Below are 13823 nucleotides of genomic sequence, written 5' to 3' on the forward strand. Positions count from 1 at the left end.
CTCCTTGTTATTAATCATCTATTAATATTAAAATTAATAACAAGGCACAATTAAGAGGGATAAAATGATAAAGTTACATTAACAATGATTGTCTTCTTAATAGTTTCGTCATTTTAATTTGAGACGCGTAAAATAGGGCGAAGGGAGTAGTATATTCATTGAGAACTGCATATAGATTGAACATTGGAAAGAGTAAAATAGTTATACATTCCATTTTCCAACAAAAAATATTACAACTACTATACTAACTTATACACATCAGTAACAGATAACATTGAATATATCAAAGCCTCACCATCTACAGCATTAGTATATTCTTCCCATCACTAGCCAGCGGCATTGTTCTGTAAACTCATAATAACAATGAAATATAATACACTAAACAACTTTACTAATCACTTAATTAAGCCAATATTAATCAAAAACTTGCTCTTTTCAAAGAAGTTAAGGTAATTGCAGCACCTAAAGGTGATTGACCAACCTCAATCTCAAACGAATCATATCGAAGAAACAATTCAACCAACAACAATCTTGAAACCAGTACAACAAAGTCCTTTCCAGCACACTGCTTGTTGTTTGCTGATGGATTTTCTGTTTCTGGTCCGTTTGACCATAGCACATGCTTTAGTAGCTTTACCCCTGAATCCCCGATGAACCTATCGGGGACAAATTCTTCAGCCCTATCGAATATCTTGGGGTCTTTAGTAGCAAATGGTTGAAAACCATAAAGGAGTTCACCTTCTTTGATCTCAAATAATGCGTCGTGGGATTCGATTACTATGTCTTTCTTTGCTCTGCCATATTGTGATGCCACTGGTGGTTCAATGCGGAGAGATTCGTAGACAACTGATTTCATCAATGGCATTTTCTCCATAGCTGACATTGTGACTTTTCCATCGTTGGATGAAATGACAGAACGGATTTCTTGAGCTAACTGGTTGTGGAGTTTGGCCCCAGCTCGTCCTATCCATTTCAACATATTGGGAAAGAAGATTTTCATTCCTCCGAACGAATTGAAACAAGTTGCGAATAGCAAATTGTGACAAGCTTCTTCGCGAGAAATGCCAGTGTTTTCAGCTTCATCAAGAACGGAAGTTGAGCTCTCGTAGAAGAAATTGTAGAGTCTTTGGTAATCTTTTTTCACTAAGGCAGGGGGAAGACGAAAAGTATGCATAACAAGGTCTTCAAGAACCTTAGGAAGACCAAGAATCAACAAAGGATGAAGCTGGAACAACACCCATTTGCCAATCAACTTAGGTCCATCAGCTCCGAGTTCGGTGTCTAACGGATTTACGCCAAATAAAGATCGAGCCAGGAAGTTAAATGCCGCTTGATCATTAGCTGCATTGAGCCCTGCTTTCCCTTTCGTGGCGAGTTCATTCTCTAGAGTTTCAAATAGCTCAGAATAGCTATTGTGAAACTCAGGGATGACTTCATGTCTCCGCGATGAAAGGAGATAGAACATGAGCTTTTTCAATTTAGCGTGGCTTGGTTCAGAAGGATCTAGATAGGAGAGAACACGATAACCGCCTGTGAGATCAGTTGAAGGCATGAAAGTGCCTGTGAAAAGATCTTTTTTCTCAACCTTAGAGACATCGAAAAGGACTGGGAAACTTTTACCATCAAGCAAAACAACAACGTTTGGATTGAATGAAATGAATGGACCAGGTGGCATGTTGGTCCGGAAAACAGTAGACTGATGTTTCTGAATTCTTGATTTGAAAAACTCATTTTTGCCCTGATTGTAAAAGTAATCAAGTCTATCTTTCCATGGACCAACTAATGGTAGTCCATAATCTCCAGGGACTTTTCGGGTTGGGAGTTTTGGTTGTTTAACGGGTGGCGATGAAATGAAGGGTGGTCTCTCAGACACCGATGCCTGAATGGGTCGTTGTACAACGACCCGTTTAGACGATAAGTTCTTAGATGAGGGGAATTGTAGCTTAAGAGAAGGAAGAGCAAGAGAAGTTGATGCCATTACTAATCAAGAATTGTAAGTTTGACTATTCTTGAACAAATATATGTTTGTGAGGATTTGATGAACAAGAGAAGAAGAGTTCAATGGAGTTGAATGAGAATGAGATATTTCTATGGGAATTCTTGCCTATAAATAAATGTGTGATGTCAAAAGGATGGTGATGGCATTTGAGGTCTTAATCATGTAATAGTAGTGCATATTTTATGGCCTGTGGGGTGGGCTTAATGGCAACAAAATATAGTAATACGCATAACAAAAGCGTGCAACAAATTGTAAATTTATTTCGAGTACTATATAAAAAAAACAACAACGCACTATCGTATTGCTTTCGGTGGTGCATTGACTAAATTTCTAATATTAAGTTTTAAAAATGTACGAAAAATAATTTATGCGTGGCCAATAATTATTACAAACACTATTGAATAAGTGTTTTATTTCAGTTTTTGAGATCTCTGTGGTAATAATAATTATTCTTATTTTTTTTTCGCACCACCGTCTTAGATTCTTCTTGTTTTCTAGCTAGTACTACTAAATTGCTAATTGTCTGCTGCTTGCTTTTGTAATGGTTTAGTTTGTTTTTCATTTTCCGTCCACTTTGACATGTGACTTTGTCTGCTTTTGCATTTTTATTTGGGGTAATTTTACTAGTTCCCAGTGAGGCATCCATGTGCAATAATAGTTAATTCATAGAAATCCCAACCCGTCCTCATTGGATGTATATTTTTACTAAATTCGTTTACAAATCAGTTGTCATGATTGATTTATCGTAAAAATACAAAGTAAGATTGTATATAATATATTTTTATAATTTAATTTTTTACAATTTATCAGACTGTCGTTGTCATATTTTATTTCTTTGAGTGTCATGTATAATTTAATATTTGGGGTAATTTAGCTAGTTTAAATATTTCATATCATCAATTCATAATCCATTTTCCATATAAGCATTGACCTGGACAAACCAAAAAGTAAAAAGAGTGATTAGGCAAATAAACCAAATTTAATTAAAATAAAATTCAATGTTTATCGTTTATGAACTTTGTGTATCATGTCCATACTTTCAATTGAAACAGTTGAATTTCCAGGGTATGAGGGAGTGATGTTTTCACGCTAAACACAAATATTGAGGTCAAATTGAAAATTCTCTGGGAGAACATTACTCCTTTATAGTACTTATTAAATTTTCAAAACTACAACAGTTGATTACGTTGTTCTTTTAAAATAGTCAATATGTTTATTCAACTAAAGAAAAAAAGCTTTTACTTTACTGATCTGAAGAATACTTTTCTCTCCTCTTCAACTTAAAATGAATGAATTCCACGTAACAACATGCTTCTCAAAAAGAAAACATTTACCATTTAATTTGAACCACAAGATTTTATTTAAATTCTAGTAGAGATAAAAAAATACTAAATAATTTCTTTCTATCTACTCTAGCTTTAGTGTATAGAATTATCTAATTAGTGACGGAACAAAAAATTTAGTGAAGAATATGTAAATTTTATTCTCGATTATATAAAGTGTATGCAAAATTAAATATATATTTGTAATGACTAATATTTAACCTCTATGCACCATACAATTTTTCAGCTAAGTAAGAGTGTGCATCTGATCACTCTTTGCCAAAGGTGACCCCGCCCCTGTACATAATACTCATATCTATTGTTGCTGATAAAAGGTAACAAATATCCCACTAAATAACTTAAGATGAACGCAAACTAACTCAAACATTACGATCCTAAAAAAAAAAAAAAAAAAAATCAAATTTGACTGGGATAGAATTTTCCAACTGTGTAACACACTTTTTTTCCCCTCCAAATTTGTGTTTTCCCATCTGGACGGCATTGAATTGACCTGTCAATATGTTGGCGGAGGGAAGTCAAAGACTCCGCTAGTCAAAAATTTCGATCCAAACCTAAATTGTTGTGCTCACTATTTTCCCTCCCACTGCCGTACATACTATTTCTATTTTTTCATATCATTCCAACTAAATTTCTATTTTTTTAGAAGTTAATATCGGCTCGATCAAAAGCAGATAATATTATACAATGTTTAGAGTTGCCTTAGTCGTCCAATAACACGGTATAAGGATAATGGTTTCATGAGTCGAATGGATGGGAGCAATGATGTGAGACTCGGTTTAATTTATCATCTTTATCGTGGTTAAGATAGCTTGGAGACACACATAAAAAAAAAAAGTTAGCTGGAGATTTGGTGTCCGAAATGCTCGATGTGTGTGGAGGCACATAGTGATCAATCTCGAAAATTAACCAACGAATCTTTCTAGTAAGCCATGCGATAGTTATTAAGGGAAAGAGAGTTGAGTTTACAAAAAAAAAAAAAAACCCTCATATTTTTGGTTGAAATGATTGGGAGCTAGCTAAAGAAGATATTAGAGTTGTGGACCCGAACTTTGTTAGTCTGGACCTGAAAGTATGGACCTTTATATTTTTGGGCCTAAGACTTATTTCTATGCACTGATGCACATATTATATAAGTGTATTTAGTAGATTGTTTTGTGTGTACAAAAAATACTCATTCTCCACATTGTACTCCTCTCCTTTCATTATAGTGAAACATTCTCTACCTCTGTCCGTGATTTTTCCCGTAAGAGTTTCCACATAAATCTGTGTGTTCTTGTTATCTTTCTGCTAATGCTTTGCTTTAATTGTGCCCGATTTATAACAGAAGAGTTAAATCATTTGGAGAGAATATTGTCATTACCATTTAGCTAATTAAAAAAACTTTTGAATTGTTTTAGCCTAATAAATTATTTAGATTGGTAAATGTGTATCTAATTATTTGAGAAAAAATTAATCATATCAACCGATTTGAAGTTCAAGGTAACACGATGGTATACAACATTTTGCCTAAATAACAAAACGCTTGGAAAAAGTCTCTGATAAAAATATAAGGTAAGACTGCGTATAGTGCACTCTTGTGGTGAGATTTTTTTCTTGAACTCTGTGCTAGTGAAGAGCTTTAAATTTAGTACACCGAACTGCCCTTTTAGCAAAACGTTGTCGCGTAGAATTATAAAATTACCAAAAATATTGTCCTTATATCATTTCAAGATGTGTGTAGTAGTAGTTTAGAAGCCCTTTAAAATATACAATTGCATGGGAGTTGGGACCAATTTTGTTATTCTCTCATATATGGTTGAAAGATGTATAGAGGGGAAATAAAACAGATTGATATTATTAATAAACAATAATTTCAGCAATTTATCTATATATTCGTAAGTAGGACAATTTATGGGTATTTAGTTGATGTCAAGTTTAATTTGCCAACATATCTTAGAAGCAACCTTAACTGTCTATTATCAAGCATTTTGGAGCCATAAACTAATTACATTTACATGCCTCATTAGCATATTTAGTCACACAGACACATAGACATGATCAGTGTTTTCAGATGCGATTTTGGGGTGAATTTCAAAGCGGGTTGTAGTAAAAATGCTTCACGACGCAAAGTGAAAGATGACGTAGATCTATAAGGCGTATGATATCCTAGAATTTGAGACGTAATTGCTCGGGGCGTAAAAGCATAAGTCCCATGCCTAAAAATTTATATTCTGAAATTCATTTGACATAAATTCTCTGTAACAGTTAAAAAGTTTTTCTTGTCATTATGTTTACGTATATATAGATTTAACGATCTATAGTGACAGAACATTGTCATCTAAACAGTAAAGATTCAGTTCGACTTCATTTTAAATTCAGTTATATTTTAATATAGTTCAGCTGAGCTAGATTCGAACTCCATTTAACTCCCATAATGTAACAAGTTCAATTTAGCTATAGCTCAACTCGAAATCAATTTGACAATCTGTAATACCCCGCATGTTTCTAAGCTAGGAAGTGAATAAGTTTTCCTACGTATGAAACCTCCTATCCTGTGAGTAGCATTTTAGTGCATGACTTACAATGAATATCCTAGCAATAGGATAGCTTGCGATGTCTTAAGCATGCTCATATGAGTCGCTTAGAGTGATGCAAGCTAAGATTTTTTGAATCCATCAAGTCTTAGTGTTCGATTTTGCTAGGGTCATCTTTAAACAAGAATAACGTGATTGATATGTGACATTTTGGCAAATTTAGACCCACCAAATTGTACAGAATCGAATTATCTTTCCAACGATATAAATTTTATCAAAATCTGACACCCAAGCAAGGAGTTATGGCCTTTCAAAGTAGAATGCGTCGCCTAATCAATCGCACATGGCCACTGGAAAGCATATGCGATAGAATATGCGGCGCCTATGTAAATATATGCGATATAATATGCGGCGCCTATGTAAATATAGGCGATATCATATGCGGCGCACATCTATGATTTCAGCCACGAAAACACTTAGTTTTTGAGTTATTTTGAGGGTAGTTAAGTCTTTTAACACTCCTTACATGTCCCTAAACTTCACCTCATGAAATTTATAGCTTCTAAACACATTACAACCCTGTTAACATCTCAAAGTTTATTATCCAAGAGCACCATAGGAGAAAAACAACTAGGGTTGCACAATCAAGCTTGAAGATCAAATTTCAAGAAAATTCCTCTGTCAATCATCAAGAACCTCCCTTCCAAGGTATGCGTAGTGTTCATCCACGGATTCCATTCCTCCGTGGAGTTCAAGAATTAAAATAACAAGTATGATATCTAAATAACAAGTTCATGTTAGCCATACACTCCAATATGAATTTCCACGCAAATTATGTGTAGTTATTGTTGTGGTATAAAGCATGTATGATAATGGAGATATAAATTATGTACACAAAATATATCCATGTTTTTCCTATCATGTTTGAAATCTTGAATAAATACATGAAGTATACTATCCCCTGCTTATAATATTGTGAATTGTGGACTCAAATTTTGTAATCAAGTCATGTCATGTGTGTAGTTTCCTCCTATTGAGTCCTGGGGGTATTTGTACCTGAAAACTATAGTTGTATGCCTAGAGCCATGTCATGTTTCACGATATCCGAACTCAAGCTATGATTCCATAAACTTCAGTCGGTCATGTGACTCAGGAAAACCTCATGATCTCATTCAGTTGTCAGATATCAGTAACATTCTGTCAGTCAATGGAATTCAGTAAGATTAAGTCATGTATAGTCAGTTATTCATGTCCAGTCCCTCCAGATGGGAGTAGAGGTTATCACCGAGTGAACCTAAGGATGGAAACTCACCCGCCAGTTCAGGGTGTCATTCTTAGTAGTCATCCTTGTGTTCCAGAACTATGTAGCCAGCGTAGGTTGAGATATCTTCACCTTTCAGATTAGGGTTGATGCGGTGGTTTAACCTATCAGTTTAGGGTTCCCACCGTTCTCATTGAGTACCTGCCAGATAAGGGTCCCTCACAAGCTGTCCTTACCCGTGGCACGTTATTATACCCCTTCAGTCGGGGAAAAGATTGGACCCCAGCTTAGCCATAACGGCACACATGGGGCATGTCGGTTAAACACTACCTCCCACAGTTTTAGTATCAGTCTCAATAAAAGAACTCAGGGTGTTCTTCAAATTTCAGTATATACAGGACTGTCAGATACAGTCGTCCATGTTATCAGCTTGTAGTATCAGTCATGATAGTTATCAGTAAACCATGTATTAGCTTACAGGTCTTGCTATCACACATTCATAGTCTCATTTTCTATATATGTATGTTTGCACTCCTACGTTCATATTAGTCAGTCAGTGTTGTTCATGCATGAAACCCTTTATGTTCAGCCTACCTTCCTTGTATACTCAGTACTCCAGTTGTACTGACGCATTTGCGCTATGGTGCTTTCTTTTCATGTTACACCATAGGTTCCGAGACACGAGCTCCATCCCAGCAGTAGCGGTAGCATTCCAGTCGCAGAGACATAGTGAGTCCTCATTGATTCGAGGATAATATGATTTGATACATTTATTTATTTCTTCTGTTCAGTTTTATAGAGTTAGTTGGAGACATGTTCCTTCAACTCCTTATTCAGATAGTTTAGAGGCTTTCAGATTTATGTTCAGATTTACGTTCAGACTTAGCTTTTAGATTGAGTTGTTTAAGGTATTTTCACCCACATGGACGTTATGATTTTCAGACATGGTTTTATTCAGTTGAACCTTATGGCCTTATAGTTTTATGTATTCTGCATTATTATGTCATGATTTGCAGTGTACATGTACAGATATCAGTCATGGGTTAGCTTATGGTCCCTCGGGGTCATGAGCACCTTGTAGCGTTCCCGTTCAGCAAAATGGGGCGTTACACAATCACTTCAAATTAGATTTTAAAAAAAAGGGTAAGTTATTATTTGTATTACAAACTACACGAGCCAATGTGTCCCAAAAATAAACATAAGAGGAAATTTTGTACATTTTTCACTTAAAATTTAAAAGAAAAAAAAGTAGTAGCTCAAATAGGGTTTAGGGTTTTACATGTGTAGTAATATTCCAAGTACAAAAAAATGAACCTGCAATCTGTTTGTCCTTTGCTTCAGCATCAACCTTCAATAATTCCCAAATTTTCTCAATTCCACTATCCCACTGTAAGTATTTTTCCTAGTAATTTCTCTCTATATATACATATTTATTTTTACTATATTACTTTATCTAAAGGGAAGCAACCGGTAAAGTTGGTAAGACTGTGTAAGTTGTAACCTATACTAACCTATACACATCAGTAACATAACATTGAATATAGAACACCTCACCATGTACAACAATATATTCTTCCCATCACTAGCCAACGGCATTGTCCTGTAAACTCATAATAACAATACAATATATTTCAATTTTGCAGATATATGAATCTTAGTTCATGTTGAGAGAAAACTGATAAGAGATCATTGAGAGAGAAATTATCTCTTCTGAGAGAATGAATTCAATTGAGTAGTAACAAACTCGGTACAGCTGTGTATATAATGGGGTTCCACTAACTAACTGACTAAGACAATTAATCAACTTATTACTTACATCTAACAGCCTTAGCTAATTACTAAATTGCCCCTGTACATTTACTACTAAGTAATTCCTATTTCTTCACTCCCCCTCAAGCTAGCAGGTGCAAACACATTGAGCACTCCCATCTTGCTAACCAAGAATTCATACTGAGATATTGGTAAACCTTTAGTCAGTATGTCTGCTATTTGTTCTTTTGTGCTAACATGTTTGGTTTCCACTAATCCTTCTTGAATCTTCTGTCTGATAAATTGACAATTAATCTCAATGTATTTTGTTCTTTCGTGGAACACTAGATTTGTTGTAATTTGCAGTGTTGCCTTACTATCACTGAACAATTCAACTGGTCGTTTAAGCTCAATCCCCAGTTCCTTCATTAAGGTTGTTATACATACAATTTCCGAAACTGCACTTGCCATGCTCCTATATTCTACTTCTGCTGAACTTTGACTTTGTGGTTTGCTTTTTCGATTTCCATGAGATTGGTGTATCTATATATTTAACCAAGTATCCTGACACTGATCTCCTAGTGTTTGGGCAAGATGCCCAGTCTGTATCACAATAAACTGTGATGTTATTTGATCTACTGCTTCTCATTAAAATTCCTAGACCCGATTGCTTTTTAATGTATCTGATTACCCTCATTGCTGCATTCAAGTGAGAGCATTTAGGATGCTACAAAAATTGACTAAGAGTTTGTACTGAGAAGGCTATATCTGGTCTTGTCAATGCCAAATACAATAATTTTTCGATCACTCTTTCATATTGACTCTTATCCTCTATTAAGTCATCACTTGAGGTTCCAACTAATTTGTCAAGCTCCTCTGTTGTCAGCTTCTCATTCATTTCCAGTGGCGTCCAGGCAGGTTTTGCTACTCCCAATCCTAATTCAACTATGATCTCCAGTGCATACTTTCTCTGGTTGATCAAAATGCCTTTGCTAGATCTGCTGAACTCCATGCCTAAAAAGAACTTAAGATCACCAAAGTCCTTTATCTTAAAGGCTCTATGTAAATCTTCTTCAGTATTTCTGATCAAGTCCGGGTTGTTTCCTGTGACTAATATATCATCAACATACACTAAAATTACCACAATGTCTGAACCTTGTCTTTTAATGAACAATGAATGATCCATGTTTCTTTGAAGGAAATTAGATTCAAGTAGAGCCTCAGTAAGCTTCAAATTCCACTGTCGGCTAGCTTGTTTAGCCCATAAAGGGATTTAACAAGTCTGCAAATAAGGTGTGACTCCCCCTGACTAGAAAATCCCTGAGAAAGGTCCATATAAACCACATCATGGAGATCACCTTGAAAAAATACGTCATACACATCTAGTTGATGAATGGGCCAATGATATTGAGTTGCAAGAGATAAAACAGTCCTCACAGTGACAATTTTTTACCACTGGTGAGAATGTCTCATTATAGTCAAAACCTTCCTTCTGGTTATAACCCTTAGCTACCAACCTAGCCTTCATCCTCTCCACATCTTCGTTAAGCTTGACTTTGTACACCCATTTACAACAATAGGATGTGCACCAGCAGGCAAAGGAACCAAGTCCCAAGTGTGATTGTCCTGCAGAGCCTTAATTTCATCATTCATGGCTCGCACTCATCTTGGATCTTGAGATGCTTCAAGATAATTCTTGGGCTCAGTGATAGAAGAAAAACTGCTCAAGCATGCTTGATAAGTAGGTGATAAATGGTCATAAGGCAAATAGTCCTCAATCGGATACACCACAGAGTTGACATATTTCTTGGTGTCATAATCAGACAACCAGAGAGGAGTTTTACAAGAACTTTGAGATATTTTCTAAGGAGAGACTACTACAGGCATAGATGAAGCAGGTGTTGATAGTTCAAGAGCAAATAAAGTAAGAAGAGGATTAGGAATAACATTTGTAGGATCTACTGATGGAACTAAATCAGGAATAGCACTAGGAGAACAAGCTGTGGGAGATGTGTCATGTAAACAAGGTGTCTCATCAGTAAATAATGATGAGTGCATCTCATCCGGAGCAGGAGATAGAGTGGGAAACATGTAGAAATCTGTTGCATTATGAGCATGTTGTAGAGGAAGTAGAAAATCAGCATCATCATCAAGTTGAGAAGTAGGAACAGGATCTAATTTGAAAGAAAAATTGTTTTCTTTGAATATTACATCCCTATTCAATAAAAATTGGTGTCTCTCCGGATCAAATAGTACGTATCCTTTGAAAGTAGAGGAGTATCCCATAAACACAACCTTAAAAGTTCTACTAGCAAACTTGTCTGGTTTAAGCAGTACACTTCCATAACAAAGACAACCAAATGTCCTCATATGATCAAGGTTAGGTCTTCTGTTGTAAAAAACTTCATATGGTGAATTGCCACCCAAAAAGCTACTAGGTAACCTATTGATCACATAAGCAGTAGTTCAAATACAGTGTCCCCAAAATTTCATGGGGATATTAGCTTGAAATCTGAGTGACCTTGCAACCTCCAACAAGTTTCTGTGTTTTCTCTCGGCCACCCCATTTTACTGAGGGGTATAGGCACAAGTTTTCTAATGAATAATACCTAGATGTTGTAGATAATCTTGCATCTCTTGATTTACAAACTCACCACCATTGTATGTCCTAATAGACTGAATAACAACATTGAATTGTGTCTTAATTAATTGGAAAAAAGACTTTAAAGTAAGTAAGATATCATGCTTGAATTTTAACAGAAAAATCCAAGTAATTCTAGATAAATCATCAACAATCATGAGGAAAATCTATTACCATCAAAAGTCTTTTTATGATATGGCCCCCATACATCCAAGTGCAATAGTTGAAAAATCTTACTTAATATAAACGAACTGACAGGCAAGGGCAGTCTTACATGACTAGTAAGAGGAAAAACATCACAACTATCAATGACAAATTTACAATCATCCAAACTGTAATCTCATAGTTGTTTTATTGAACTACTTGAAGCATAAACTAATCTTCTATGCTACAGCAACACATCATCCCTGATGATTTGAGCATGAAGTGTTCTAGCAACCTGATGCTTTGGTGTAGATATCTCAGCATTAGCCTTTGGAACAAATAAGTACAGTCCTTCCAAATCTTTACCAATACCAATGACGTTCTCATTGGACAGGTCCTGGAATAAACAGAAATCAGGATAAAAGGACACAAAGTAATGTAACTCCTTAGTCAATTTAGACACTGAGAAAAGGTTGTATTTAAACTCTGGAACAAATAATACGTCATGGGTCTCTTTGTTCTCTATGAGTTTATATTTCCCTGTATGTGACACCCTAGTAATACCTCCATTTGGTAGATGGACTCTGCTAAGATTAATAGAATTAACCGTGTTCACTTCCGATAATATGCCCAATTTAGAACTCATGTGGTTAGTTGCTCCGGTTTCAACTATCCACTTATCATGTTCTATATTAGACAAAAAAGTTTGAGCAATACCTGTCATATTAGCCATGGCTTCCTGTAAAATCTTATCATATTGGCCGGGTGTAAACTGTGGAGCTCTAAGCATATGGCCTCCTTTTGCAACCTTAAATTGATCAAAATGACCTATAGATCCATCAAAATAATTAGGATTAACATTCTCAGCTTGAGCATTATAAGCAGTAGTCATATTCTCCTTTTTCTTTTGTTTAATATCTGGAGGCTTAACATCTAAAGAATAACCAATGAGCCTGCGACACTTCTCTTGCACATGCCCTCTTATCTTGCAATAGTTACAAAATAAGTGTCAATTCTTCTTAGGCTTGTTATAGTGTCCTCCTCCACCAGCCGTAAGCGCAGTTAAATCACAGCTTTCTCCATTCATATAAGCTCTAGTTACGTTCCCCTGACTTTCACGTTCGATCAACATAGCATAAGCTTTGTTGACACTTGGAGTCGGATTAGTCATCAAAATGTGGCTTCGTGCTTGATCATATGTCTCATTTAAACCCATTAGAAATTGCACCAACTTCTGCCTCTGCATGTGTTCCGTCGTATCTTTAGAATCAGGACATCCATACGGTGGTGGTATCATGCTATCAAATTCGTCCCATAGATCCCTAAGTTTTGAGAAATAGGTTAAAATATTGTCTGTGCCCTGTGCAATTGTTGTAATTTCTCTATGAAACTGATAAATTTGAGAAGTATTTACTTTATCAAAACGCTCTCTCAAGTCATCCCAAACGGTCCGCACGTCCTTCGCATACACAATTCCTGTCCACAACTCCTTAGCTACAGAGCTCATAATCCATCCCTGTACAATCGCATTATAGTCCCAGTTGTAACTCAAATCTTTGCTGAATTTCTCCTTTGTCCATGTGCCGTCAACTATCCCCAATTTGTTTTTCCCTAATAATTGGATTCGCATAGCTCGGCTCCAAATAGAGTAATTCTTTGATCCTTTCAATTGAATCGAGATGATCGGAGTTCCTATAGTATCTGCAGGATGAAGATACAGTGGATGATCGTGATCGAAATTTCGCTTCGCCATTGATGAGTCTTTCGCCATTGTTAACTATCAACAGTGAACCGAATTTCGGAGATATCATCTCAATTGGATCGCAAAACCAACACACAATTGTGGTTGCTATGCTTTGATACCATGTCAATTTTGCAAATATATGAATCTTAGTTCGTGTTGAGAGAAAACTGATAAGAGATCATTGAGAGAGAAATTATCTCATCTGAGAGAATGAATTCAATTGAGTAGTAATAAACTCGGTACAGTTGTGTATATAATACGGTTCCACTAACTAACTGACTAAGACAATTAAACGACTTATTAATTACAACTAACAGCCTCAGCTAATTACTAAACTGAGCCCCTGTACATTTACTACTAAGTAATTCCTATTTCTTCAATATAATACACTAAACAACTTTACTAATCACTTAATTAAGCCAATATTAA

General features: G+C 35.7%; 1 protein-coding gene across 1 annotated transcript; it reads right to left on the reverse strand.

Moving 5' to 3' along the window:
- Positions 1–183: 183 nt before the first annotated feature.
- LOC107867080 (allene oxide synthase 1, chloroplastic) lies at positions 184–2118 on the reverse strand. The gene has a single exon (XM_016713195.2). The coding sequence runs from the start codon at positions 1976–1978 to the stop codon at positions 419–421; it is 1560 nt and encodes a 519-aa protein (XP_016568681.1). The 5' UTR covers positions 1979–2118; the 3' UTR covers positions 184–418.
- Between the last annotated feature and the right edge of the window lie 11705 nt (positions 2119–13823).

This window comes from Capsicum annuum, chromosome 4 (assembly GCF_002878395.1).
Source record: "Capsicum annuum cultivar UCD-10X-F1 chromosome 4, UCD10Xv1.1, whole genome shotgun sequence".
Classification (NCBI taxonomy): domain Eukaryota; kingdom Viridiplantae; phylum Streptophyta; class Magnoliopsida; order Solanales; family Solanaceae; genus Capsicum; species Capsicum annuum.

Excerpts from the sequence above, each read along its gene's own strand:
- LOC107867080 (XM_016713195.2), bottom strand. The coding sequence starts at position 1,978 with ATGGCATCAACTTCTCTTGCTCTTCCTTCTCTTAAGCTACAATTCCCC.